General features: G+C 48.4%; 1 protein-coding gene across 2 annotated transcripts; it reads left to right on the forward strand.

The window, feature by feature from the left end:
• Positions 1 to 22247, forward strand: SLAMF6 (SLAM family member 6). 2 transcript variants are annotated; one of them, XM_040452445.1, is made up of 8 exons: positions 2 to 596; positions 12208 to 12540; positions 17220 to 17483; positions 17919 to 18038; positions 18266 to 18304; positions 19322 to 19401; positions 20801 to 20875; positions 21242 to 22247. In XM_040452445.1, the coding sequence occupies exons 1-8, from the start codon at positions 482 to 484 to the stop codon at positions 21386 to 21388; spliced, it is 1173 nt and encodes a 390-aa protein (XP_040308379.1). In that variant the 5' UTR covers positions 2 to 481; the 3' UTR covers positions 21389 to 22247. The 2 variants fall into 2 exon arrangements, with proteins under 2 accessions (XP_040308380.1, XP_040308379.1); XM_040452446.1 differs by lacking the exon at positions 18266 to 18304 and having other exon boundaries at positions 1 to 596.
• The last annotated feature ends 5587 nt before the right edge of the window (positions 22248 to 27834 follow it).

Here is a 27834-nt window from a genome sequence, read left to right on the forward strand (position 1 = left end):
TGCGAGAATCGCCAAAACGTGTCGCAGAGTAAAGAAAGGTTGGAAAATGGCACCAACAGTCTGGCTCGACCCAGGGTGGCCACAAAACCTCAGTTTGTAGAGAAACACGATGTCTGTGAGGCTCAACAAGGCGGAGAGCAACAGAGCGAGGTAAGCCTGTAATATTGGCCTCGAATGCCATTCATGCCACCGAATGGGACGGTTACAACAGTGACTCTTGGGTCACCACACCACAGCCTGTCATTTGGGCCATTCCGCGCCCCCCCCCCCCAAACCCGCCGGCAAAAAAAAAGTCAAAAAATGAAAAAAGGAACTAGACAGAAAATGAAAATTGCAACTCACGTCGCACACTTAAGAGCGTTGCACTCCACTCAGAGAAGAGTAAACAGAATAGTAGGCAAATGAGGGCTGTCGGTGCGCAGGAAGGCTTACCACACCTCCGAGAGGAAGGAGAAGTCCGGGTGAGAACCACTTTCAGTTGATGACAGAAGCGCCAAGGGTGGACACCGGCTGCAGGAGGCCACCGGCTCCCGTCTGCCCCGCCGTCATGCTCTGTCTGCTCCTGCCTCTCGCGTTGGTCTCCTGCCTCGGCCCAGGTAAATGCGGGGGGTGGTCGCGCAGCCCCCCGAGCGACTCTCTGGTTTTGCGCAGCTCGCTCAGTCTACACCACTCATGCATAGGTGTCTGTCTGTCCCCCCGCGGGGCCGGGTGGGTGTCACCGCCTCTCCACTTGGCACACGAAGCGCTCCCTTGGAGCTGACAGCTTCCCCTGTGTCTGCATTCACCTGCGGGGCATGGGAGGTGGGCTTGTTCTAAGAGCAGACAGTTTGGAGTTTACAACCGGCATGCTGTGAAATACAGAGTTCTGCCGTTAGGAAAGTGAGTTCTCTCCCCAAATGAGCTACTGTCTTGCCGGGTGACCTCAGGTAGGTTCCTTATGCCTCTTGAGTTTCAGTGTCCGCGTCGAAAATATTGACAACCCTATGGTTCAGTGTGGCCAAAATTTCTAGGCACAGGGCAAACGCTGGAAATAGCCCTATTTTATTACTGTGATCGCTGGCTCTCCCTTCTTGTGATTCATATCAGAGGCTAGCTAGGCTGCCAGAACTTTATATGGCCACAGAAAGTCCTGGCCCGTCCTGCCTCCCCGTTCCCCACTGACCAGTACATGGAAAACGGGAAGGTTCGTGTCATGTTTGGGGAATCACCGGTGGTTATTGGAACCAAAGTACAGGCTTCAGGGACAGACGGGGCAGGAGACGAGACAGAAAAGGTAGGCCAGATGGGGCACCCGGGTGGCTCAGTCGGTTGAGCGTCCGACTTCAGCTCAGGTCACGGTCTCAGTCCGTGAGTTCAAGCCCAGCATCTGGCCCTGTGCTGACAGCTCAGAGCCTGGAGGCTGCTTCGGATTCTGTGTCTCCCTCTCTCTCTGCCCCTCCCCCGCTCACGCTCTGTTTCTCTCACTCTCAAAAATGAATAAATGTTAAAAAAAAAAAAAAAGTTAAAAAAAATAAAAGAAAAGCTAGGCCAGGGTAGCAGATGAAAATAGCTAATACTTCCTGACGCCTTCTGTTCAGGGCCCTGGGCCAAGTACTGTGCACGCATTATATACATAAGCCTCAGTACAGGTCTCGGGAGCTTGTGCTATATTGACCCCATTTTACAACGAGAATTTAAATAACTGGCCCAGATTTCGTTAGCCAGCAGGTGGCAAGCTCTTGCAACAGTTCTGAGAAACAGTGACCAGTGCCCAGACACAGCCGCAGTGCAAGAGAAAGGGCCACGGTGACAGTCACCGTGGATGCAGAATTAACAAGACGGACACCAGGAGGGTGGGGGAGGCTCTGCTTGTCTAGCTTCTGGGGACACATCGTGAACAGAGCGGGTGAAAACTGTTCCCCGTGAAGCTCACATCTGAGCAGAGGAAACAAGTTACCTAAGTGAAGTGGCATAGTGGACAGTGACAAATGATAAGGAGGAAAAAAAATCAAGCGGGGAATGGGGATGTGAAGGATGGTGGAAGGAAGGGGCAGGGAGATTTCAGACAGAGTCGCCAGAGGTGATAAAGTTGGGGGACGAAGGGAAGGGAGGCGGGGAGTTCAAGGTCGGATCTACCGATTTGAAGACATCAGGGTGATATCCGTGAGATTTCCCGGGAGCGGCTGGAAATTGAGGACTAGAGGCTGGAGGCGCGGACATCACGGCAGGGAGATCATCACCGAAGCTAAGAAAAAGTGCAAGGAGAGAAGAGCCGTGGGAGATAACGTGTCCATCCTGTCCTGTCTTTCTAGAGGTCTCCAGGTACAGGGCGTGGCCTCCATGCGATGTCCCCAGCTCTGTCTATCCCAGACATGACCTTTGATGGGAAAGTCAATGCATTATCGCTTTGTAGCGACCTCAGTAGCCCAAATCAGGGGAATATCCATTTTGATAAGGGCCTTTGTTACCCCATTTGCCATTCCTGCCCCACAGGGAGAGGCCTCAATCCATCTAGTGAACGTAACTACAAATATCCAGTATTTGAAACCCCCAGGGGCTGCTGGCATGACGGCAAAACCCGTTTGCCAGTCTTCCGCAGGCAGTGTCCCCCTGGCCTGATTTGCCTCGGCTAATAATAATAATCTCTTTCATCCCTGGACCGTATATTGTCTCTGTTGACCACAGGCATGAAGCTTCTCTGCCACCGTCAGTTGGATCTTGTGCACTCTTTAAACGCTTTTTTGTAGTGTTTGTTTATTTTTGAAGGAGAGAGAGATAGGGACAGAGAGAGAAGGGGCGGGGCAGAGAGAGGAGACCCAGAATCCGAAGCAGGCTCCAGGCTCCGAGCTGTCAGCCCAGAGTCCGACGCGGGGCTGGAACCCGGGAACCGTGAGAGCGTGACCTGAGCCGAAGTCGGATGCTTAAGCGACGGAGCCCCCCGGGCGCCCCTAGGTCATGTGCACTCTTAAGAAGCCCCCAAGAAGTCTGCTTGGGCCCCTGGACTTTCCCACTGCTCTTTGTCATCTGATTATCAGGGCCCATCCTCAGCCCGGTTTTGCTGCCTCCTCTGTCTCCACATGGGGGTAGGTTGGGGCAGACTGATAATGAGGCAAGGAGGTTATCGCTGTGCTGCAAAATCTCCCGACCTAGCAGCCCTTCCTGTGGCTGCGGCCGCCAAGCTACTTGCCTGTACGACTTCTGAGTTTCCTTTCTGGTGGGACTCGCAATGCACCATGGGCACCTTGCTCGACTTGTGGGCGGTTTCCAACACCCCGCGGGTCTCTCTGCCAAAGCTGGTTTCTTTATATCCAGGTTTCGTAAGCCTTTCCTTCCATTTGGCTCCATGGGCATGGAAGACAGAGAAGGTGTATTTAGAATCTTTTATGTAGAATAGAGTGCTAATCGGTAGCACTTTATGTCTGCCTTTCGGGCCGAGGGGCCTGGGGTCGGCCTCTTGGCCTCTACAAGAGCATCCAGGGACACCACGTCCCTGCCTTTCTTGCCCATCTACAGATTGGCCTTCCTCCGCCCTGGCCAGGGATCCACTTGGGAGATCTCTGCGACTTGAGACTTGACCGGTTCCTTCTGGGCAACTGTGAGGGGTGGAGGAGCGAGGTCAGGAAGCAGGGTAGCTGGGTTTAAAGTGTGATGCGGCTTCAGCCGTAGCTGAGGGGGATCTGGCAGGTGGCTTGATATTGTCGTGTTCTGTGTTGGGACAGCCACAGATGTCCTTTGGTTTCTGATAAACCAGAGACCAGGTGCAGGGTCCAGACTGTTCTAGGTGGACTCACACTTTCTTTTTACCTCTTTTATCAAAAGGCACGTGGCTGCCCCAGCTCTCAGGCAGGGACACCAACTCCTGGCCACCATGTCCGAATGTTCAAAGAAATCAGCCACCACGCTCTCATTTAAGGGCCCCAGCATCTGTGTTAACACCCCCACAGCCACGCCTTATCTTTCAGGTCCATATAAATCAAATGTTTTTCAAGGTCTGGTAACGCTAAGGTTGGGGCTTCTGAACACATGGGATCTCTTACTTTTCTACAAAATAGTTTCCATTGCAATGTGCCGTTGAGTTTTAAAGTTCCATTTTCTGGGGGCGCCTGGGTGGCTCAGTCGGGTGAGCGTCCGACTTCAGCTCAGGTCACGATCTCGTTGTCCCTAAGTTCGAGCCCCGCGTCAGGCTCTGGGCTGATGGCTCAGAGCCTGGAGCCTGTGTCCGATTCTGTGTCTCCCTCTCTCTCTCTGCCCCTCCCCCGTTCATGCTCTGTCTCTCTCTGTCCCAAAAATAAATAAACGTTGAAAAAAAAAAAAATTCAAAAGCCTTCCAGTGCTGGAGGCTACAGGCCACAGGCTGTTGTTCAGAATGGAACTTGTCCCATGTTCTGGGAACCTTCCTTAGAGCCTCTGAACTACCAAAGGTCGCATACAGTGATTAGGGGTGACACAAATGCCACACGATCTTGCTCCCAGAATATTTAAGCCTCGAGTGGCTTGTCCTTAAGAAAAAGGCCATGGGTGGCTCCGTTGGTTAAGTGTCCGACTGCGGCTCAGATCATGATCTCGCGGTTCGTGAGTTCGAGCCCCGCCTCGGGCTGTGTGCCGACAGCTCAGAGCCTGGAGCCTGCTGTGGATTCTGTGTCTCCCCCTCTCTCTGGCCCTTCCCCTCTCTCTCTCTCTGTCTCTCTCTCTCAAAAAATAAATAAACATTAAAAAAAATTTTTTTTAATTGTAAAGAAAAAGGCTAGAGAAAGAAAGGTCTTGGGGACTGCCGAGGACTCTGGGCGTCTATCTTAACTGTTAGTAAGTGAAGTTACACCAGAGAACTGGGGGGCCCTACTTACAGATCGCCAGTACCGAAAAGAAGGGAAGGACAAGGTATACAACGGCCAGGCACTCAGGGTGGAGATTCAGACAGTCGACAACAGTCAATTGAGTAAAAACATACTCACAGATACTAGACCAGCCGGGACGGAGACGTCCGGCAAATCTCCCGGACTCTAAGCACGAGACACCAGCACAACAGGGTCCAGTGTCCCCAGCGAAGAGGTCAAGTTTACCCTCTGACTAGTCTCAAAACGATCGCTCCCGTTTCGCCGGGCTGGAGCATCCAAGCCTCCCGGATAGCCAGGTTGTGCAGTCTTCCTAATGGTCTTTCCCAGTTCACCCAGACTTTGTGAGACACTCTCTAAAATCTGTGCCGTAGACCCGGCCTATGCCAGCAGAGAGCCTTCCGAATAAAAACACTCGGTGCAGCCGCTGGATCTCGGGGGAGGTCCCAACACCGGTGGTCGTTACAGGCACCAAGGAGGGGGAACCCCGCAAGGAATCCGCTTCCAGCCCGGCCCCGGGAGCTTGAATGGGTTAGCCCAGGACGAGGGGACACTGCCCTCTACTCCATTCACCAGACACCAGGGAATCGGAGGGCAGAGTCGCAGAAGGACAAGAGTCCCACCTGGGTCACCAACGTTTGTTACCGAGCCAATGTGGGTGGGCCCCTCGGTGAGTTACAGAGAGAAGCTACACCGGCCGGAGCTACCTTACCAAGTCCTCTATTTGCAGCAAATACGGAGAACATGGAGTATAATTCCCAAGGCGGTGACTCCCCAAACAGGAGTGAGCGGACTCCTTTTTCCCTTTTTCAAACCAATTTTTTAAAATTCAAGTGTAATTATTTCATTTTATTTTATTTTTATTTATTTATTTTCTTCATGAAATTTATTGTCCAATTGGTCTCCACACAACACCCAGTGCTCATCCCCACAGGTGCCCTCCTCCATGCCCCTCCCCCACCCTCCCCTCCCTCCCACCTCCATCAACCCGCAGTTTGTTCTCAGTTTTTAAGAGCCTCTTCTGATTTGGCTCCCTCCCTCTCTAACTTTTTTTTTAGTGTAGTTACCAAACAGTGTTACATTCGTTTCAGCTGTACGACGTAGTGATTCAACAATTCAATACATCACTCAGTGCTCATCACGATAAGTGTGCTGTTCATTCCTTTCACCTCTTTTCCCTATCGCCCTACCCAGCCCCAGCTCCCCTTTAGTGCCCAGCAGTTTGTTCACTGTAGTTAAGAATCTGTTTCGTGGCCTGCCTCTTTTTTTCTTTGTTTTATCCCTTAAATTCCACACAGGAGTGAGACCATATGTATTTGTCTTTCTCTGCCTGACTTATTGATTTCACTTAGCATTATAGCCTTCAGGTCCATCCATGTTGTTGCAGATGGCAAGATTTCGTTCTTTTTTATGGCTGAATAATATTCCATTGAACGTACATGCCGCATACTCTTGGTCCATTCGTCCATCGATGGACGCTTGGGCTGCTTCCGTATCTTGGCTATTGTTAACAACGCTGCTGTAAACACCGGGGTGTGTGTATCCCTTTGAATTCGCGTTTTTGTATCTTTTTGGTAAAGACCCCATAGTGCAACTGCTGGGTCGTAGGGTGGTTCTATTTTTCATTTTTTGAGGAACCTCCCTCCTGTTTTCCACAGTGGCTGCACCAGTTTGCATTCCCACCAGCTGTGCACAGTGTTCCTTTTCCTCTACAACCTCGCCAACACCTGCTACTTCTCATGTTTTTTTTTTTTTTATTTTAGCCATTCTGACGGGTGTGGGGTGACATCTCCTTGTGGTTTTGATTTGCATTTCCCTGGTGACGAGTGGTGTTGAGCATCTTGTGTCTGTTGGCCATCTGGATGTCTTCTGTGGACACTGTTCATTTCTTCTGCCCATTTTTTCACTGAATTATTTGGTTTCGGGGTGCTGCGTTGTAGAAGTTCTTTATATATTTTGGCTACTAACCCTTCACCTGATAGGTCATCTGCAAGTATCTTCTCCCATTCAATAGGCTGTCTTTTTATTTTGTCGATGGCTTCCTTCACTGGGAAACAGTTTTTATTTTGGTATAGCCCCAACGGTTCAGTTCTGCTTTTGTTTGCCTTGCCAAAGGAGCCGTATCTAGAAAAATGTTTCCATGGTTGACGTGTTTTCTTCTAGGAATGTTATGGTTTCAGGTCTCGTATTTAGGTCTTTAATCCATTTTGAGTTTATTTTTGTGTATGGTGTAAGAGAGTGGTCCAGCTTCTTTCGCATGTAGCTGTCCAGTGTTCCCAACACCATTTGTTGAAGAGACCTTTTTATTTCCCATGGCATGTTCTTGCCTCCTTTATCAGAGATTAATTGACCATATAATTGTGGGTTTATTTCTGGGCTCTGGGCTCTGTTCCTTTGACCTGTGTGCCTACTGTGTGCCCGTAACGTGGTGTTTTGATTACTACAGCTTTGTGGTATAACTCAAAATCTGAAATTGTGATACCTCCAGCTTTGTTCTACTTTTTCAAGATTGCTTTGGCCATTCAGGGTCTTTTGCGGTTCCATCCAAATTTTAGGATTGTTTGTTCTGTTCTGTGAAAAATGCTGTTGGTATTTTGACAGAGATTGCATTACATTTGTAGATAAGCAATTAGTCAGAGAAAGACGCTATCACATGACTTCACTCACATGAGGAATTTAAGACACAACACAGATGAACATCAGGGAAGGGAAATAAAAATAATATAAAAACAGGGAGGGGGACAAAACATAAACGACTCTTAAATATAGACAACGAACAGGGTTGCTGGATGGGTTGTGGGAGGGGGGATGGTCTAAATGGGTAAAGGTCATTAAGGAACCTACTCCTGAAATCATTGTTGCACCAAGTTAGTTGTAAATTAAATAATAAATACATTTTTAAAAAGAGAGTAAAAAGGCAATCCACAAAGTGGGAGAAAAAGATTTTCGAAATATATTTTGTATCTAGAATACACCAAGAGCTCCTAAATAATAAGAAAAAAACCTGAGAATCCATTTAAAAGTGGATCAAAGATTTCAACAGACAAGTGACTAAAGTAAATATTCAAATGGAAATGGCCAATAAATATATTAAAAGGTATTGAATGTAACTGGTCGTAAGGGAAAGGTAAATTAAAACCACAACAAGCTACCAATATATCCGCATCAAGCATTGGGAACTTTATAAAAATCTGGGTAATGGAAAAAAAATTGTAGATAAGCAGGTTCCTCTTATTGGGGTCTGGGATGGATATGGAGAGGGAGAGGCCTGATCATCACGTGTCATGGGCAGGCATAGACCTTCACATGCACACCCAGAAAACGTGCCTATACATATATTATACGGTATGCTAATGAGGTTTATGCCCGTCCCAGGGCAGGGATTTTAATATTGTCCTAGAGCTGAGGTACCTGTCTGGCACTTTATGACTCAGCTGCCCAGGCATGTCCTGGGGGGTCCTACTCAAAATGTTTCTTTTCCTATTCCAGCAATTCATTAGTTGGTTTCTAAAAGATAAAACCTATAGCTGGGCAGAGGCTTTGAGGAGTTTCCGGAGTGGAGGGGTTCTCCCTGCCGACAGAATCACATCGCCTGGACCCCAAAGCAGCTCTCCTTGTGCCAAAATTCTCACAGAAGGGCTTTTGAACATTTCCTGTAACTTCTGACCTTCCCCTTCCCTGAGCAAAGTGCCCTAAGCCTTTTTCTTCTTCTTAGACCTTCAGGGGACTAATTCTACCTTCCCCTCCTCCACCTTCTTCCCCTTGGTCTCTTTTTCAGCCAGACTCTTTTCTCCTTCCCCTGAACCAAAACAAACTCCCCACAAATATAAGCAGAGGCAAACAGATATTTGAGCCCCTCCTTGAAGGATAAATAGGGACTCAGCAGGTGGAAAAAGCGACAAAGGGCATTCCGGGCAAAGGGAACAACGGGGCAAAGAAAGAGCGGGGCACTCTTGGAAGAATCACAGATCGTTGGGCCATAGGAACCTCTTGTTTTTATTCAGAACCCTGCTGTGATGTTATCGCCCCTGTGAAGGGTTCCCTGACAACCCCCAGCTCCCCCAGCCCCGGATGCGCATTTATTTGGGCTCCTCTACAGCACGTACCTCTGTTGGGTCAACATTTATTGAGCTAGAAATTGTGTTAAGTGCTAGGAACACAGAGATAACAAGCACAGTCTCTATCCCCAAGATGCTGGAAAAGAGAGGAAAACAGTCTCATAATTACAACAAAAAGAAAGAAGTACTTGGTGTTGAGTGTACCGGGTGCAACTGATGGTCCGTACAAGGTCAATGCAGAAGTCAGCCCCTTCCTAGCTCCAGACCCAGCTCATTGCACTGAAACTACTCGCTTGCCTGTTAGGCTCCTCTTCGACATGGTGAGCCCAGAGGACCAACATTTCTTATTCATGTTCCCAATCTTCAGCCCAGAAACTGGTCCATAAAAGCGATCTAGTCCATATGGTCTGAATGCCGTGAGTTCTAAAGCTCTACTCACTGAACTGGCATAGAACTGAGCAAATGGTAGAAAGAATGACTTGTTCAATGAATAGTTGCCATCTATATTAAAAAAAAAAAAAAGGAGGCGTCAAGGAATGTGCTAGGCAGGAGGCAACAGCTCCTGGGGAGTCCTTGGGCCCCAGGGTATGCCCAGGCTCCTTACAAAAGAGAATCTGCTCCTTAATATCTTGGACAGAAAACCTCCAAGAGAAAGAACGGAGAGTCCAGTCACTCAACAGATACTCACTGGATGAATCCTATGGGCCTATGCTGTGCCAAGCAGTGTTCAAGAGTGATCACAACAATGAAAAAGACAGACGGAAACCTTTGCTCTCAGGGAGCTTACATTCTAGCAGAAGGGAGAGAGAATTTTTTTCTTTAAGGCAAATTATAAAGTAGGCTAGGTGGTAAGTATTATGGAGAAAAAGAAGTCCAAAAGCAGCTGAATGTACAGGGGTGAGGGGTGGTGATGAGGGAAGAGCGGTCCTCTCTGAGAGGGAATGTGTGCATTAAAGACCTTCTAGAGGTGAAAGAGTGAGCCACATGCACACCTGAGAGACAACACCCTTCCAGGCGGAGGGAACGGCAGGTGAACCAGCCCTGGCTTGCTCAAGGAATGGCCAGGCCAGAGTAGTTTGAGCAAAGTCAACTGGTCTGGGGAGAGTTATAGAAAAAATAGGTCAAAGACAGAAACATGAGCAGAACATTTTGGTCTTTAAAAAAAAAAAGTTTTCTTAATGTTTATTTATTTTTGAGAGACAGAGAGAGAGAGAGAGACAGAGGAGAGCAGGGGAGGGGCAGAGAGAAAGGGAGACACAGAAACCAAAGCAGGCTCCAGGCTCCAAGCCATCAGCACAGAGCCCGACGCGGGGCTCAAACTCACGAGCTGCGAGGTCATGACCTGAGCCGAAGTCGGACGCTCAACCGACTGAGCCACCCAGGCGCCCCACCTTTTGGTCTTCATAGGTCATTGTAACTGTTTTCGTTTGGGTTGGGTTTTGTCGTCATTCTAACATTTTTTTAACTGAAATATACACATGACGAGAAAAGTGTACAAATCCTAAGTGTGAACTCAATGAATTATCACAAAATGAGTAAATCCGAGTATCCAGACCCAGCTCAAGAACTAGGACATTCGCAGCACCCCAGAGTCCCCCTTTTTGCTCCCTCCTACCTGTTCTCTCTCGCTCCTCCTCAAAGGTAACCACTGTCCTGACGTCAAGCAACAGATCTGTTTTGCCTGGTTTTAAACTTTCAGTCAGTGGGATCAACAACAGAAAAAGGCAAAATACATCTTTTGCTCAAGATTTTGCTTGGGATCGTCCCCCATGCCGTTCCTAGAGGGAAGAGAGGTTAAGATGAGAAATCTTCCCCATCACGTTAAACCCCTGATGGGAAAGATGGGGTGCGGGGCAGGGGGGGTGGGAATGGCCGGCAGCGTTCAGTGCCTGGCGTCTGCACAACCATCAAGGAAGGAGAGAGGCAGTGTGATCTCGCCCAAGAGCTGAGCGTCAGGATCCCGAGAGGTAGTTCCTCCCTGCTTAGATCTTCTCCTGAGAAGAGATCTGGAGAAGGTTGGGGGTCCTGGTTACAGTTACATATTCACCAACTCACTCAAACATTTCCAGATCCTCCTTCATGTTAGACACAGTGCCGAAATAGAAAGATAATCAGGGCATGGCCAGTAAGACAAACAAGCAAACACAGGACCACAAAATGGTGTGATGCGTGCTACGTATTTGCAGAGGATGCTCGGGAAGCATCCTCTTTAAGAATCGTTGTGACCAGGGGCGCCTGGGTGGCTCAGTCGGTTAAGCGCCAGACTTCGGCTCCGGTCACGATCTCATGGTTTGTGAGTTTGAGCCCCGCTCTGGCTCTGTGCTGACAGCTCAGAGCCTGGATCCTGCTTCAGATTCTGTGTGTGTGTGTGTCTCTCTCTCTGCCCCTCCCCTGCCTATGCTCTCTTTCTCTCTCTCTCTGTCAAAAAAGTAAATAAACATTTTAAAAAATTAAAAAAAAAAAAAAAAGAATCGTTGGGACCATTTCACCTTTTTTGCTCAAACATGAATGGCTCTGAGATGGGCTCACGAGAACAGGACCACCGTCCGTTCCTTTGAAGTTATATTTATCGCTTCTGTATTTATCAGTTTTAGCTCCTCCACTTTGAGAATAGAAAAGATATTTTCTGGTATCACCAAAAGAGCAAAAAGCAAGTGAGGTCAAAATCGTTGGGTCTGAATCCTGACCCTTATTCTGTAGCTGTGTGACCCTGGGGAAAAAAAGGAGTTCAACGATCTGTGCCTCCGCTCTTTTATCTATAAATGGAGATGATAATATCCGATCTGCCTCCCAGAATTGCACCAGCATCGAAGGAAATAATGAATGTAAAGAGCTATAAATTCCTAGTATCAGTCCTCTAACCACCACCCCACCCACCCACAAACCTACTATGTTGGGCACAGCAGATAATCAGTGAGTGTTGAGCTTTCATTAAACTTCATCAGCAGAGACTTGTGATTGCTGGAGTCTATGCTAGGGAGCTGACACAGTTCCCTCTCTCCCTCCACCTCGGGCCCAGAGAACTCAGAGGCTGGAGTCAGATATTGTGGTCATGACCCAAGAGTGACCAGCCAGGATAGGAGGGTGGACTGGGCCAGAACCATCTGGGCCAACTTCCCATTATCCAAGAACACCAGACATTTTGTTGGGGGTGGGGCCTCTGTGATTGTCCATTTCCACACTTCTCCTAACCCTGTGTCTCTTCATCATATGTCCGGGCATCAGTATCAGAAGGCTCTAACAGATGGGCAGAGGTAGGGAAAGGGTGTGGGGAGCAAGGGGTGAGCCGGGGGGGGGGGTGGGGCGCGGTTAAAGCAATTTCTCTTCTGTGTTTACAGGGAACACAGCTTCACAAGCCAGCTCAACCCCACTGATGGTGAATGGGACTCTGGGGGAGTCGGTAACTTTTCCCTTGAAGCTTCCTATATCTGAGGATACTCATTCCATCACCTGGCTTTACAACGGAACATCTATAACCTTCATACAACTAAGCGATCCTTCAGATCCCCAGATCATACTGACGAATCCAAAATGGAAAGACCGACTGCAATTCACCAGGAACTACTCCTTACAGCTCAGCAACCTGACAATGGCTGACGCAGGATCTTACCATGCCCAGATAACCACACAAACCTCTACAGTGTTTTCCAGTTACAAGCTGAGGATCTTCAGTGAGTGAAAGCATGGGGGTTAATTGTGTATGGACTGAAAGGTAGGACGTATGTCAATCCTATGTGACAGCCAGTCACATAGTGACCACCATAGCCTAGTGGTAAACAGCATAGTATTTGGAGTCAGGCTGAGGTCCAGCAGTAAACAATCTCAATGGCATTGCTCGGCCAGTGAGTGACAGAGTGGAGAATAGAACCTAAGTCTTGTGACTCCTGGCCCCCAATCACATCACTCTCCCTCACCCAATAAAATAGTCCCTCTTGGGGCACCTGAGTGGCTCAGTCAGTGAAGCATCTGACTTCTCATTTCGGCTCAGGTCATGATCTCAGAGTTGTGAGATCGAGTTCCACGTCCAACTCCACGTAGACATCACGGAGCCTGATCGGGATTCGCTCTCTCTCTCTCTCTCTCTCTCTGCCCCTCCCCTGCTCTCGCTCACTCACTCTCTCTCTCTCAAAGTAAATAAATAAACTTAAAAAAAAAAATAGTCCCTCTTGACCAGAAATGTAATGAAAGTGGGGCACCTGGCTGGCTCAGTCGGAAGGGCATCCCTCTTGATCTCGGGGTCACGAGTTCAAGCCCCACATTGGGTGTAGAGATTACTTAAATAAATAAAACTTAAAAAAAAAAAAAGAAATGTAATGGAAGTAACAGAAGTGAAATAGCTGTGACTCTGTTACCACATGCATTACCTGTATCTGTTGGGTAATCTTCGCCAAAGCTCCACGAGGTAGATACGAACCCTTAACCCTGAGGCACAGCATCAGTCACAGCAACCTGCCTACAGTCACAGAGGAGACAGTAAGTGGGAGAGTTTCCCACATGACTAGCTGGCATGACACGTCCCTTTACACAAAGGCTCGTCTGGCTCAGTGGAGAATGATCAGTATACAGAACAGTGGTTACCTAGAAAGTGCTCTGTAAGGATGAGTTGATAACGAGAAAGATCTTTTCTACAAGGTTATTTAATTTCCAAGAACATTTTCCCCAGACGGTTCACGTCCTCAACATAAAATTATGGAAACCATGAGACAGCTTGCCAATCAGTATCAGAAAAAAAAAAAAAAAAAAAAAAAAAAAAAGATCCTTCTAGCAATCGGTGGTGTTCGAGATGCCTTGAATGCCTTTAAGACCATCTCTTAGCAGGAATGGTGTATAGGAGATTCAAGCTTGAACTGGCAACTTTGAAGGTCACCGAGATTCCGTACGTCTCATCTACCCGAGAGCCTACAGTGTCTAAAACTCACCCAGAGCCCTTTGGGTTAAGACGTGGAATCCAAAAAAGCCCTTCAGTTAAAGTAAGATGTCACCACAAATAGGTTACTTGTGAACCTTTATAATCCCCTAAATATTTGGCAGATGTACCGTGTTAGATTGGTCAAAGTCATGTCCCTAAAAGAACAGGACACAGAACAGGTAAATATGATAGGAAAGAGAGGTTGTCTAGAAAAGTCTGCCACAGGCAGACAACACCCTGGGACAAGGTATTGATATCTTGAAGCTGTTAAACAAATCACCACAAAGTCGGTGGCTAACATCAGAAATTTTATTCTCTCACAATTCTGGAGGCCCAAAGTCCAAAATCAAGGTGTGGGCAGGGCCACCGTCCCTCTGGAGGCCCTCGAGGGCTATCTGTTCTTGGCCTCTTCCAGTTTCTGCTGGAAAGCTGCTGGCACTCCTTAATGTTTGTTGGCCTGTGTCTGTGTCACACGAGTCTCTGCCTCCCTGTCACATCGCCTCCTCCTTTCCCTATGTTATCTCCTCTTCTGTCTCAAATATCTCTCTGCTCTCCTCTTGCAAGGACACTTATCACTGGATTTAGGGCCCACCCAGATAATCCAGAATCATCTCTTCATCTCACTTAATTACATCTGCAAAGACCCCTTTTCTGAATAAGATTCTGGGAATTAGGACGTGGAGATATCTTTTGGGAGGGTGTCATCATTCAACCCACTACAGGCAGAATCACTCTGGGTGACCAGAGGTCATCAAGTCAGTGCTAGGACCCTGGAGAGAAGAGAGACATCCGGTGGAAAGTCTGAGAACAGACCCCGTATCAGTCTCCATCACACTGTTGAGATAATGTTCTTTAGCCACTGGTCAGAAGACAAAGCATGACTTCTGCAATAACCATACTCATGAGGTTCAACACCAAACCCTTCTCAGGACCTTTTGGCATCAGGAGTGACAAGGAACAGAAGTCATTTTTTTTTTAATTTTTTTTTTCAACGTTTATTTATTTTTGGGACAGAGAGAGACAGAGCATGAACGGGGGAGGGGCAGAGAGAGAGGGAGACACAGAATCGGAAACAGGCTCCAGGCTCTGAGCCATCAGCCCAGAGCCTGACGCGGGGCTCGAACTCACGGACCGCGAGATCGTGACCTGGCTGAAGTCGGATGCTTAACCGACTGCGCCACCCAGGCGCCCCCAGAAGTCATTGTTAAATGGAGTGGTCATGGGGTGCCTGAGTGGCTCGGTGAGTTGAGACTCCGACTTTGACTCAGGTCACGATCTCGCGGTTCGTGAGTTGGAGCCCCGCGTCGGGCTCTGTGCTAACAGCTCAGAGCCTGGAGCCTGCTTCAGATTCTGTGCCTCCCTCTCTCTGCCTCTCCCCCATTTGCAGTCTGCCTCTCTCTCTCTCTCTCTCTCTCTCTCTCAAAAATAAATAAATATTAAAAAAATTTTTAATAAATGGAGTGGTCATAATAGGCTGAGAAGATAGCATTTGAGCCAAGACCTGTTGGAGGTGAGGGAGTGAGCCATGCAGATAGCTGAATGGAGAAGCCTCCCCTGTGCCTGGCAGGCTCAAGGAACGCCAAAGAGGTCAAAGACCAAGAAGCAGAGTGAGGGGAGAGGAACAAGAAACAAGGTCAGTATGGAAATAGAGGCCATATCACGTATGGCTCTGAGAGCCTTCACAGGGACTTTGATCTCTACTCTTGGTGAGACTGAGAACCATCAGAGGGTTTTGTGAAGTGCTTGGATTCTGGATATACTTTGGAGATAAAGCCACCAGGGTATCCTGACGTGGTGGCGTGAGACGAAGAGGTAAGTCAGGGGTGGCTTCAGGGCTTTTGGCCTCAGCGACTGGAAAGGCGTGATTACCAACCAAGGTGTGGGAGGCTACGGACCGACCAGGTTCGGGAGAGGAAACCAGGAATGCTTTTGAACATGTGCAGTTTGAGAGACACATTATATCCAAGTGGAAATGTCAGGTAGGCAGTTTTATATTCATTAAGTGGGAAAAGGTAACAAGAGAGATTTTTGAGGTTAGCCATGGACACGGGTTGAGGGAAATGTGATATTCATGCCAAATATTTGCCATTGCTGTGCTGGGCACTGTCTCATTTAATCCTCATGTTGACCTGACAAGCTGGTATTGTTATGTAAGTTTGTGTGAGGCGTGGAGAGATTTAAAAATGTCTCCACGGTCCCATAACCAGGAAATGACAAAGCCGTAAGTCTGGCCAAGGTCTTCTTAACTCCAAATCCAACACTCTCCATTCCATGAAATTCCTTTCTGTCAGAATATGTCCCACCTCTACTCCTCTAACTAAGCTTAGAGCATTCCTCAATATCTTCCCACCAGACAGTCGGGGTCATTCCGTTCTTTACTGGGTCATCGTTACCTCAGGCCAAGCCCCGCTCAGTGGCCTTTTTCTGTACCACTCCCACATCCCTACTGATTCACAGCTCCAGCCATTTGTTAAAGATATCTTTTAATGTTTATTTATTTTTGAGAAAAAGAGACAGAGCCCAAATCGGGGGGGGGGCGGGGGCAGAGAGAGAGAGAGGGAGACACGGAATGTGAAGCAGGCTCCAGGCTCTGAGCTGTCAGCACAGAGTCTGATGCGGGGCTCGAACTCACGAACCACAAGATCGTGACCTGAGCCGAAGTCTGACTTAACCACCCAGGCACCGCGCTCCTGGCGTCTCAATAGCCAATATTTTCTGATCTTTGCTCTTAGAAATTTCTCAAATGCCTGGATATATTGTACTTCTTGGTTCTCCAGAATTACATGCTCGTTCAGTTCCCTCACTTCTTTCTCTAGTTTTTTGGCTCTCGACATTTCCCTTTCTGTCTTGCTGACATTCCGCATCAGGATCTCTTTGTCCTCACTGGAGCCAGCATCCGATACAGTGAGGACCGGCATTCCTGCAGATTCGTGAGAAGTACAAGTCTCCAAGGACACCGAGCTTTTATCTTCCACCCCAGCTAGGGAACTCTGATGGTGGAAAGAATAGGGCTCTTGAGTCTGGTTTACTGGCTTCTGCCCTGACTAAGGGCCAGTTGGCCCTCAGCCGCATTCCCCAACGTCTTCACACAAGCCCAGTGTACAAGGCTGGAAAGGATGCCAGGAATACACTGGGGCCCAGAAAGTAAATTGAGCAGCCCAGAATCATGCAACTAGTTGGTGATGGCCGTCGTGTGTCCCCACTCACTTCTCCCCCTGGCTGCTCTGTCTCATGCTGATGTCCCTCATCACTGGTCACCCCAGACCCTGACACCATCCTTTAGGCAATACAAGCCAAGTGACTTACAGAGTAGACAGGCCATAGCATACAGTAGAGTGTTGGGAGGAATACAGAAGCATTTTGCGGTGGGAAGGGTATTTTTCACAATGGCCTGAAGACCAAGCCATTTGGTCTCAGGCCGGGCCTTTTCCCCGCGTGCAGGACCACTGAAGAACTTAGAAGTGGCCAACCACACTTGGCGATCCGAGAATGGGACCTGTGAGATCCACCTGACCTGCTCTGTGGAGAATATGAGTGACGACAACCTAGTAAGGTGGGAGGTCGCAGGAAGCATATCTATAAGAGAAGCCAACCTCACTCTGTCCTGGGACCCCAAGAACTCCAGCGAAGAGAAGTACACCTGCATAGCTGAGAATCCTGTCAGCCAACTGTCCTTCTCTGTTTCCACCCAGAGTCTCTGCAAAGGTAACAGTCGGTCTCAGGTCTCCCCGAGAGCCTTGAGCAGCTGTGGGATGTGGTATGTCCTTCCTGCCCAAGGCGACTTCCCAAAACAGGGGCTCAGGGGGAGGCCACCCAACACTGCCGGGGTAGGACTAACACCCCCCCCCCCCCCGCAGCTCCATACCCCTCATTGCCTCCAGAAGCCTCTCCTCCCTCCCTCCCCCTAGTCCTCCAGCCCACTCAGGGCCCAGGAGCCAAGTCCTTGGGAAGTCGAAACTGCTCCCCACACCGGCTCTACCAGGCTCCTGCCCCGTCCACCACAGGGACTCCCACTCCCGGAAAGGCTGCCCAGAGCCGGAACCCACCCAGCCCCCAAAGGTGGCCTAGAAGAGGCTCAGCAGAGACCCTCAGGAGGGGTCTTTTCAGAAGAAAGATGCTCTTCTCTTTTTCTTTTTCCAGATTTTTTGAATGATGAATCCATTGGTATCCTATGGATTGCACTTGTGACTATCATTTTGATATGTCCAGTCATCGTGTTACTTGTTGTTTGGAGGAAGAAATACTGTTTGTGCAAGAGAGGTAAAGGGAGGGAGGAAGGTCCACTGGGACGGCCCCTGGGATGTGACCGCACACGTGCTAATTTTCTCCAGAAAATGCATGACCAAGCCTCAAGGCCTGGCTGCCCTTCCCCTTCAGGTCCCCCTGCACCACATCCTCTAGAGAGACACCTGTGGGCGAGGGATAGGGCGTGGGGGCCTCTCACATTGCACTCAACAAATTTCCATTTCCCTGATTTTATTTTTCAGGCATCTTTCATTTCTCTGCTCAGCAAACCCAGACTTCTGGTGAGCTTGTAGACTCTTAGCTCCCAATCCTAAGACAGAGGGGGCGTCCTAGTGAAGGAGGAAAGGGGCCAGCCAGAAGGCTGGGTAATGAGAGAGGAGGGAGTCAGAATACCATTACTCAGGGGGACCAGATGGTGAAAGAGAGGTGACCCGTAACTATGCATGTCTGTCCCTGAAGGATCTCAGGCGTTGGGATGAGGGTGGCTCCCCACCCCGTTGATGAGAAACCAGGTACCGGTGAAAGGCTCGCTGTCCATTATCAACCAGCAAGTCCAGGGCAGGGACAGGGTTAGAGCATCAAAGGTCCACAGACAAACTGCCTGACCCTGTCACTCTTTCAGCCAGGGGATTTGAACACTGAGTAGACCCAGTCCAAAAAGAAAAGTGTGATACAGAGACAGGAACACAGGCTCTGGACTCAGACTGGCCGTGAGTCTCATTTCAGGGGTCAGAGATACACGACATCGTGTGTAGAGGACGAACGTGAGGTTCAGAGTCAGAAAGAAGGCAGGCATCCGAGTTCCTGTTCCATCACTTCCTCTTTGACTTTGTGCCAAGTTAATTGAACTTCCTGAGCCTCCGGTTTCTCATCAGTAATAATAAATATAATATAATATAACTATCCATAGTACAACCATCTGTAATAGAATCTGAGAGGTTTCCTAATGCTTTATATGTGACATAACCCGGCTCCATTAAGCTTGCCAATGGCGTTCCCTGGCCCCTGTGGAGGCAATGCTCTTTGGTCCCGGGAGCTCACTGGTCCACATGTGAATCCAGAGAGAGACGCTGAAGCTTTAGGACACCTCAAGACCATGTCCCCCCAAGAGATGAGGTCAAAATAGAGCACACGGCTGAGAAGGTTCTAGTTCAACCCAGAACTTCAAAGAGTGTCAAAAATGAATGAACCCTAAGGAAGGGCATTGCCTCGACCAACTGCCTCTTTGGGGCCACAAAGTGCCGTGGAGTGGGACACTGAGAGAGCGGGACACTGACTGTGCCTTCCTGTGTTAACAGCAGAGAACATGAATAACTTAGAGTATGTCTCCATCTCTTCGGGGAACACCGTGTATGCTCATGTCACTCATCCAAAGAGGGTGAGTCCCTTCAGCTTTATATTCCATCATTGGCACGGGTTTTAGAGTCTTTGTACGCAAACTTGTCACCACAGTCATCTCTTTAATCCAATGACCCCCACTGTGGAGGAGAGGAGAGGCAGTGGCAGCAATGACGATGTTGCATGGGGGACCTTGCCAGCCCCCAGGGCTCTCGCCCCATGATGTGTTTGCTCACGCCCTACTTTACATGGTCCTCTAACTGCGTGACGCATCAGTAAGTCTTGTCCCTTGGCAGCTTAATTACGAGCTGCCTGGAAGTGAAAATGATGTTTTCCTCTCTGTTCCCTGAGCACGGTTCCCAGTAAACACTTGCTGAATAGATCGGAATTCAATGAAGTTTGAGAGTTTCCAGAGAGCACAACTGTGTGGCAGGGGGGTTTCTTGCCCTGGATGGAGTAGAAATAGAGGAACTGAGAAACACTCTCTCAAGGGGGGGAGGCGGGGCAAGGATTCGCAACAGTAGAAGACGGTAAAGGCATGAGCGGCCTTCAACGCTCCCCTCCCCTCTGCAACATAGCAGATGGCCTTGGGCAGCCACCAGGAACTCCTTTGCCACACATCAGCAATTTCCCACCACCCTCAAAGTAAAGCATCCGCAGGTGGACCCTCCTAAATAGCACCATCCACCTTCTGAAAAGTAAGCCAAGATAACTCAGCACTCACCCACTGATGGAAGCGATGATCCCGCCAGGAATCTTAGGTTCCCCAAGCAAATGTCCCTTCACACAGCTCCTCGTGGTATCTCCAAGGTAGGCTCCTCGAAGGGAGGTGACAAGAAGGGTACTCCCCCTGGTCCAAATATCTCTGCTGCCTTCCTAATTCTCTCTTGGGGACAAGATGCATCACCCTCAACAACCCAATAAACGGCTCTCCAGCCAACTTGCCCACTTCTTCCGGAAAAAAAAAAAAAAAAAATCGCGCTCTGGAGAGTTTCAGAGGTTTTCTCCATGCCCTAAATATTCCTTAGTTCGTTTTAAATGTCAAAACCCATGAGCACGGGGGACTTCTGCCGAAGGAGCTAAGACAAAAGATACAATACTCCTATACGCTCCGGCATAAGGTGGACGAAGGACAGCAGAGTCCGGTGCAGGGAAGGACGCTTCCCTTTCTTCACACACCCGCCAACAAGGTCGCCTTTCTGTCCTTCTCTGGCTCTCGAGGCCACTGGTTGTGCTTCTTGTGTGGGCCTCGGGAAATGTCACTCAACTTTCTCTGGGTTGAGAGCTCGTGGTGTTTGGTGGCCAGCCCCTCTTGCTGCACACTCTCTTACCCTTCCCTCCTGGAGGATGTTGGCATCGCCCCTCTGTGTTGCGTTGTCTTTCCCTGCACAAATATCTCTTTGTCTGTGAGCCGGATGTCTATGATTATTTTTTTACAGCAAACAAGTAACCCAACGCCTACGAAAAGCACTGATTCCTCCACAATTTACTCCACGGTTCATCAGTCCAAAGAGGTGAGCCCGTGAGCGTGCCCTGTTCTCACAGCTTACCTCTCTCCTTAGACTTAGAACTTTATAAGGGGAAGTAAAAGTAAAGGGGGCCACGGGATAGATGGCACAGACACCAGCGGAATGTAGAAGGTCTCAGGGCATCACCAAAACGTAGAAGTTATCTTGTATGAGGCGCGTCACCCATCGCTGAGTTTCCAACCTACCTGAATTCCGTTAAATTGTTTAAATTAAAATTTTAAGTCAGTTTTGCCTTAGCTCCGTATTCCTATCTGTCACTTAGTGCTCTCCAGACCTCCTCTATAGCCACGAGAGAGGTAGCCCGAGACACTGGTCCCCATTAACCTGCTTGATTTTCCTTTTTGCCATTAGAGTAAGCCCATTTCTCCCCGGACGACTGCCCTCGGCAACGTCATCCAAGTGGCTGAGGGGTCTCAGCAGGAATGCAGGAAGCACATGGCTTCTCCCGACCCCTTGGGAGAGAACAAACACAGCGTGGTTTCTGCCTGGAGGACTTGAATATCTAGGATCATCGCTTCCAGTTCTGAGGACCGGAACCTGTTCGCCTCCGTCAAGTATCGAAGGAATGACATCATTTCCAACATGGGACCCAAATAACATTTTCTAATGTGCTCCGGGTCAAAACACGCCTCGGCGAACAAGCCTGGATATTGACTTTCTCTTTGGCAACGGATGGGGTTGCGGTTGACGGGGACTGGTAATTCAGAAGACAACGACTTCTCTCCTCGTAGAGAGCAGCAGGACTGCGATTCGCTGGGAGAGAGTACCGTGTGTTACGTATGTTGTCTCCGGAATCGGACGGACCCATCCCCAAACCCTCACGCATCGTTTACTAGACATACCTCCCGGGACCCGTGACGGAACCTCTTGAGCTCTGGTCTGCTAGACTGAAAAATGGGGATCAGCCTGTTAACTCAAACCAGGAACCGGAGTCATCCTTGACTTCAGCTGTTTCGTCACCAGGCCCTTTGGACTCTACCTCCACACATGTATGTCAGATCAACCCGCTTGTCTCCAAACCTTCAACCTCCATCCTGTATTAATTAACCCACCATCATCTCCAACCTGGGCTACAACAGTAAACTCCAAACAAATGTCCCCCAGGTTTGCTCTTATCTCCCTCCGGTCCATTCTCCACAAGACAGCCGGAGTAGTATCTTTAATATAAATCAGACCCTTCGCTTGTCTGCTTAAGATGAACCCTGCGGGACTTCCCGGTCACTCAGAAAGAAACTGAGTCTCCGTGGCTCTGGATGGCCTGGCGCCTCTACAACCTCGGCCGTCACCACTCACCCCTCTCTCTGATTTGGCCTCTCTGATTCTCTTTCAGCTCCTCGGAGGAGTTTGCTCACATCTGCCTCCAGACCCTTCTCTGCCTGCCTCCTTCCTCCTCATTCTATAGGTGTCAGCGCATATATGTCACTCTCCAAGAGAGACCTTCAGACCATTCTATCTGAATTGCATCCCCCTGTCACACTTTCCATGTCGTCTATCACATGCCATCGACTATTTATTATATTTAACGTCTCTTTCTCCGACTACTCCATACGCTCTCGGGGAGCAAGGACCGCAATGATTTCATCTCAGTATCCTGACCACCTAGCACAGGATCTATCACCTAGAAAATGTTCAACCGAGCTCCTGGATGGCTCGGACGGCTAAGCGACTGACTTCGGTTCAGGTCATGATCTCGCGGTCCGTGAGTTCGAGCCCCGCGGCAGCTCTGCGCAGACAGCTCGGAGCCTGGAGCCTGCTTCGGAGTCTGTGTCTCCCCCTCTCTCTGCACCCCCCACCCCCTGCTCATGCTCTCTCTGTGTCTCTCAAAAATAAACAAACGTTGAAAACAGTGTTCAATGATACTTTTTAAATAGATAAATGAGCATCTAGTGGAGTCCTGGAAGAATTAAAGACAATGTGCCTGCAGCCCTTGGTGTATTCACAGAGCCCGATAAACACGAGCGTCAGTGTTGCGTTGTTACCATTCCTGTTGTTAAATTGCGTCCTCCTGAATTCTTACAGTCTTCTCACAAACCCTCACCACAAGAACGGAGAAGGAATACATTGTCTGGGACCCGCTTCCCTACCGGTTTGCCAGTTTACATCATTCCCTACCAGTCTACTCGGCTCAGATTTTAAAACTTCATTCTTTTATCCCCAGAGCAGAATTCTCTGATGTTTTTGTGCGTTTGAGATCTTCAAGATAAAAAAATTTTTTACAACGCTCTATGGAGGTGTGATCGACATACAAGAAGCTGGACGTCCTTAATGGCACACAACTCGATGAGTCTGGAGAGAAGTAGGCATTTGTGAAACTGACCACAGTCGGGACTATAAACGTATCTGGCACCATGAGAAGTGTCCTCTAGCCTCTTACTTTCAATTTTTAGTTTTTGGTGGGACGCGAACACTTAACATAAGACCTACCCGATTAGAAAAATGTTGAATACGATATTGTTACTTATAGGCCCTAGGATGTATGGTGAATCTCTCTAGGACTCATTCCTCGCGCATAACTGAAATTTTATCCCCTTTCTCCCAACTCCGCGGAGCCACGCCAAGGGCCGAGGCGCCGGGTCTATCTTCCCCAGGGCAGCACACAGATGTGCCAGGATAATGGTGCCAACTCCTACCTCTCCTTCCCTGGTGAAGGAGCATTCGGGGGTAAGGTGCTTTCTCCCCCTCCTGTAGAGCCAAAGCCAACTGCTGGGATCCAGGCTGGCTGCCGAGCTGTGCATGCGAGTCGTGTGGCTCCCCACTATGGGGGACCGCCTGCAGGGGTGGATGCGGGCCTGCTGTGGGGGTCCACTGGTGGACCAGCTCACTGGCAGGGCCCCTAGGCTGGTTTCTGAGATCCACACGTCAGTTGCCGTGGGCCCCAGCCCCCTTGCTTTGTTCTTAGCTGCCCCCCAATGAGACAGAAATGCAACGTCCCTATGCATTCCGGGGGACAGAAGCAAGCCTCCCGGGCCCACTGCGAAAGGCTGGGGAAGGAAGACGCTCATTTCACGGGGTCTCCTGTGGGAGGAACCAGACTGAGGGAGTCTCTCTAAGCACTGAGCTGTGCCAGCTTGGGGTGACGTGAGTAAAGTGAAATTGTTCTCACCCTTTGCAATGTGTCTGTTCTCGGATTCCGTGCTCCACTCAGGCGCTAGGACCTCTCAACGGGACCCTGGAGCTCTCGTAAAAGTGTATTTGTCCAGGAATGGCTGCTAAATCAGGGTTCCCCTGGGAGGACCAGGGCTAGGCCCTCGTATCCACCATCTAGCTGATGTCACTCTAATACACCATTTTTCAACGTGTCTCCTTCTGATCACAAAAATAATAAATACATGCTCATTATAAATGATTCAAACATTCCATAAACAGAAATTCCATACAATCCCCAACATAACTACCACAAATGGTTCCCTATCAAAGGTGTAAGCTTTTGAAATATTTTTTACAATTTTTCTGCTTAAGAATATCTCTTCAGGGGTCCCTGGCTGGCTCAGGTGTTAGAGCATGAAACTCTTTGTATTTGTTTGTTTGTTTATTTATTTAGAGAGAGAGAGAGAGAAAGAGAGAGAGAGAGCGAGAGAGAGGAGTGAAAGAATCCTAAGCAGGCTCTACGCTGATAGTGACAGAGACAAAGCCCCAGGTGGAGCTCGATCTCACAAACTCTGAGATCATGACCTGAGCCAAAATCAAGAGTCAGATGCTTACCCAACTGAGCCACCCAGGCACTCCTAGCGTGCAGCTCTTGATCTTGGGGTTGTGGGTTCGAGCCCCACACTGGGTGGAAAGATTACTTAAAAAATAAAAATAAACAAGCATTTTTTAAAGAAAGAGTATCTCTTAAACAACTCTCCAATGTCAGAACATGTAGTTGTGCTACATTTTTTTTTTTTTTGCTTTTGATTAATTTTCATTAGTTTTATCTACAAATAGTTCAAATAGTGCTTTAAAATGCATATAACAGGGGCACCTGAGTGGCTCAGTTGGTTGAGCATCTGACTTCGGCCCAGATCATGATCTCACAGTTTGTGAGTTCAAGCCCCGCCTCGGGCTCTGTGCTGACAGCTGGGAGCCTGGAGCCTGCTTCGGATTCTGTGACTCCCTCTCTCTCTGCTCCCCCCTTGCTCGACTGTGTCTCTCTCAAAGCTAAATAAACATTAAAAAAAATTTTTTTTAAATAAATAAAATGTATATAACAACTGGGGTGTCTGGGTGGTGCAGTCCATTAAGTGTCTGACTCTTGACCTCAGCTCAGATCATGATCTCACAGGTGATGAGTTCGAGCCCAACATCGGGCTCTGTGCTGATGGCATAGAGTCTGCTTGGGATCTTGTCTCTCCTTCTCTCTGCCCCTCCCCTGCTTGTGCGCTCTCTCTCTCATGCACGCACTCTCTCTCTCTCAAAATAAATAAATAAACGTAAAATTTTTTTTAAATGCATGTGACAGTTAACTACAGTCTCTCGCTTTATATCTGCCTCTCCCATACTGTCCTTTCTACACACACACACACGCCCCACATTATCTACTGACATCTTATCTGTTTAGATTCATTCTTTCCTTAATCCATCCTCCTAATATGAAGACATCTCAATTTTGGCTAAACACATATTCAGATGCTTTCATCATTATGACTGTAAAATACTGTTGATTACTGAGCCAAGAAGTGACTATGATTACATTTCCCTTCTTGTACAATATTTAGTTTTTCTTAGAGTTAATTTCCTCATTTTCCTCTTTGCTTTGTTTTCATTGAACATCTACATTCCCATGCCCTCCATTACCTCTGTCAATGTGATTCTCAATATAATTTTCCACTTAGTGAAATCTGTTAAATAATTTATCGGCTTTACATTCTTCTAGAGGCATGCCTGTTGGAGCATCTGACCCCATATTCCACCCTGAGCTGGTTATTTTCTATGCCTGACACAGAGCAATTGTCCTGGGACTCCCTCACTGTCACCTTTGACAACCCTTTACCTGTCTCCTCTGTGAGATGGTCCGGCTTTTGTACCCTATGATTTCCTTTCTGCATTTCTGAATTATTTAAGTAGCAACAGGAATAGTGTATTGTTTGGTAATTTTAAACCATTCAATTCTTCTAAAATTTTCAATCCATTTTTATTTATTTTTTATTTTTTTTAACGTTTATTTATTTTTGAGACAGAGAGAGACAGAGCATGAATGGGGGAGGGTCAGAGAGAGGGAGACACAGAATCTGAAACAGGCTCCAGGCTCTGAGCTGTCAGCCCAGAGCCCGACGTGGGGCTCGAACTCACAGACCGTGAGATCATGACCTGAGCTGAAGTCGGCGGCTTAACCGACTGAGCCACCCAGGCGCCCCTCAATCCATTTTTAAAGTTAAATGCAAAATTTGGGGGCACCTGGGTGGCTCAGTCGGTTGAGCATCCGACTTTGGCTCAGGTCATGATTGCATGGTTCATGAGTTCGAGCCCCGCGTCGGGCTCTGTGCTGACAGCTCAGAGCCTGGAGCCTGCTTCAGATTCTGTGTCTCCCTCTCTCTCTGCCCCTCAGCTCCCTCACTCTGTTTCTCTCTCTCTCAATAATAAGTAAACATTTAAAAAATTGATTAATTTTAAAGTTTATATGCAAAATTTTAAACAGACCAGGACGGTTGGAGAGAGCCCATGTGCTAGAAACTATGTAATGGAGACCAGCTTTTAAGACCTCAAGATTCAGTGGGGATGGGTGGGGGAGTCCAAATGGGGAATACAGAGATGATGGGTGCAAACAACAGATGAGCCAAGCAAAATTCATCAAAGTTAAACTGATCTCACATAGTGGCTATCAATTACATTAACAGTGGGATAGGACAGGACTGGAGAAAACATTTGATCAGGAAGAAGGAAGAACTTCTAGGAACAGAGTTGTGGAGGCATGAAAGCAAAGAGAAGAGGGTTACTACCATGCCCATGCAAGATGGCCTCAAGCTCAGAGGAAATCTCTTTGGGCACCAAAGGGTATCAATCAAAAAAAGTAAGACCTCTATGGGCCTTCAGAGGGGAAGAAGGAATAATCTGTGACGTCAGGGCAGGTAGAGAAATGTTTTTCAACATCTAGGATGCCAAAGCCCCGTCAGAAAATTAGAGGCCGTGTCATGGCAAGGATGCTAATCCATCCAGAGCAGAAAATCTACGAGAATCTACCTTGAGTCAAGTCGGGGCAGCACTGAGGAGGGTCACCTACCAAAACAAGAATTAGAAATGTGTCCACGAATATCTGACAGGTGAGTGAGAAAAGAGCTTATGAGAAAAATTAAGCTGGGGCACCCGGGTGGCTCGGTTGGTTAAGCGTCCGACTTCAGCGCAGGTCATGATCTCACAGTTCGTGGGTTTGAGCCCCACGTCGGGCTCGGTGCTGACAGCTCGGAGCCTGGAGCCCACTTGGGGTTCTGTGTCTCCCTCTCTCTCTGCCCCTCCCCTACTTGCACTGTCTCCTCTCTCTCAAAAGCAAAAATTTTAAAAATTTTTGAGAAAAATTAAGCTTACATTTCACTATAGACCAGGTAATAAAATATAGACTTCTTGATTCTTACGTTTCCTTAAACCTTTTAAACATCCTCATATTTATTATCGGTGCCACCCTCTCATCTCTTGGCTTCTGTGACACCACGTTCCGCCTAGTTGTCCTCCTTCTTTACCAGCTGCTTCTCAGTTCCCTTCTGAACCTCCTTCTCCTCTGTGGGACCAGTAAACACTGGAGCTGAGGCTCAGACCTGGGCCCCTTTCACTCCTCCGTCGACATGTTCTTGTACAATGTCAACCAAGCCCATTGTCCTAATACTATTTATATGCCAGCGGTTCCCAAATTTCTATCTCTAGCCCTGGCCTGCGGGCTTATGTCGCTAACTGCCTACTTGGCACCTCCCCTTAGATGTCCACCACACATCTCAAGTTCAGGATGCCAAAAAGCAAAGAAAAAGTAAAGCATC

Source organism: Herpailurus yagouaroundi, unplaced genomic scaffold (assembly GCF_014898765.1).
Source record: "Herpailurus yagouaroundi ecotype Mexico unplaced genomic scaffold, PumYag 207, whole genome shotgun sequence".
NCBI classification, from domain to species: Eukaryota; Metazoa; Chordata; class Mammalia; order Carnivora; family Felidae; genus Herpailurus; species Herpailurus yagouaroundi.

Coding starts and splice junctions, on each gene's coding strand:
- SLAMF6 (XM_040452445.1), top strand. CDS start 482: ATGACAGAAGCGCCAAGGGTGGACACCGGCTGCAGGAGGCCACCGGCT. Junction 597..12,207: donor GGTCTCCTGCCTCGGCCCAG/GTAAATGCGGGG, acceptor CTGTGTTTACAG/GGAACACAGCTTCACAAGCC. Junction 18,039..18,265: donor ATACTGTTTGTGCAAGAGAG/GTAAAGGGAGGG, acceptor TTTATTTTTCAG/GCATCTTTCATTTCTCTGCT.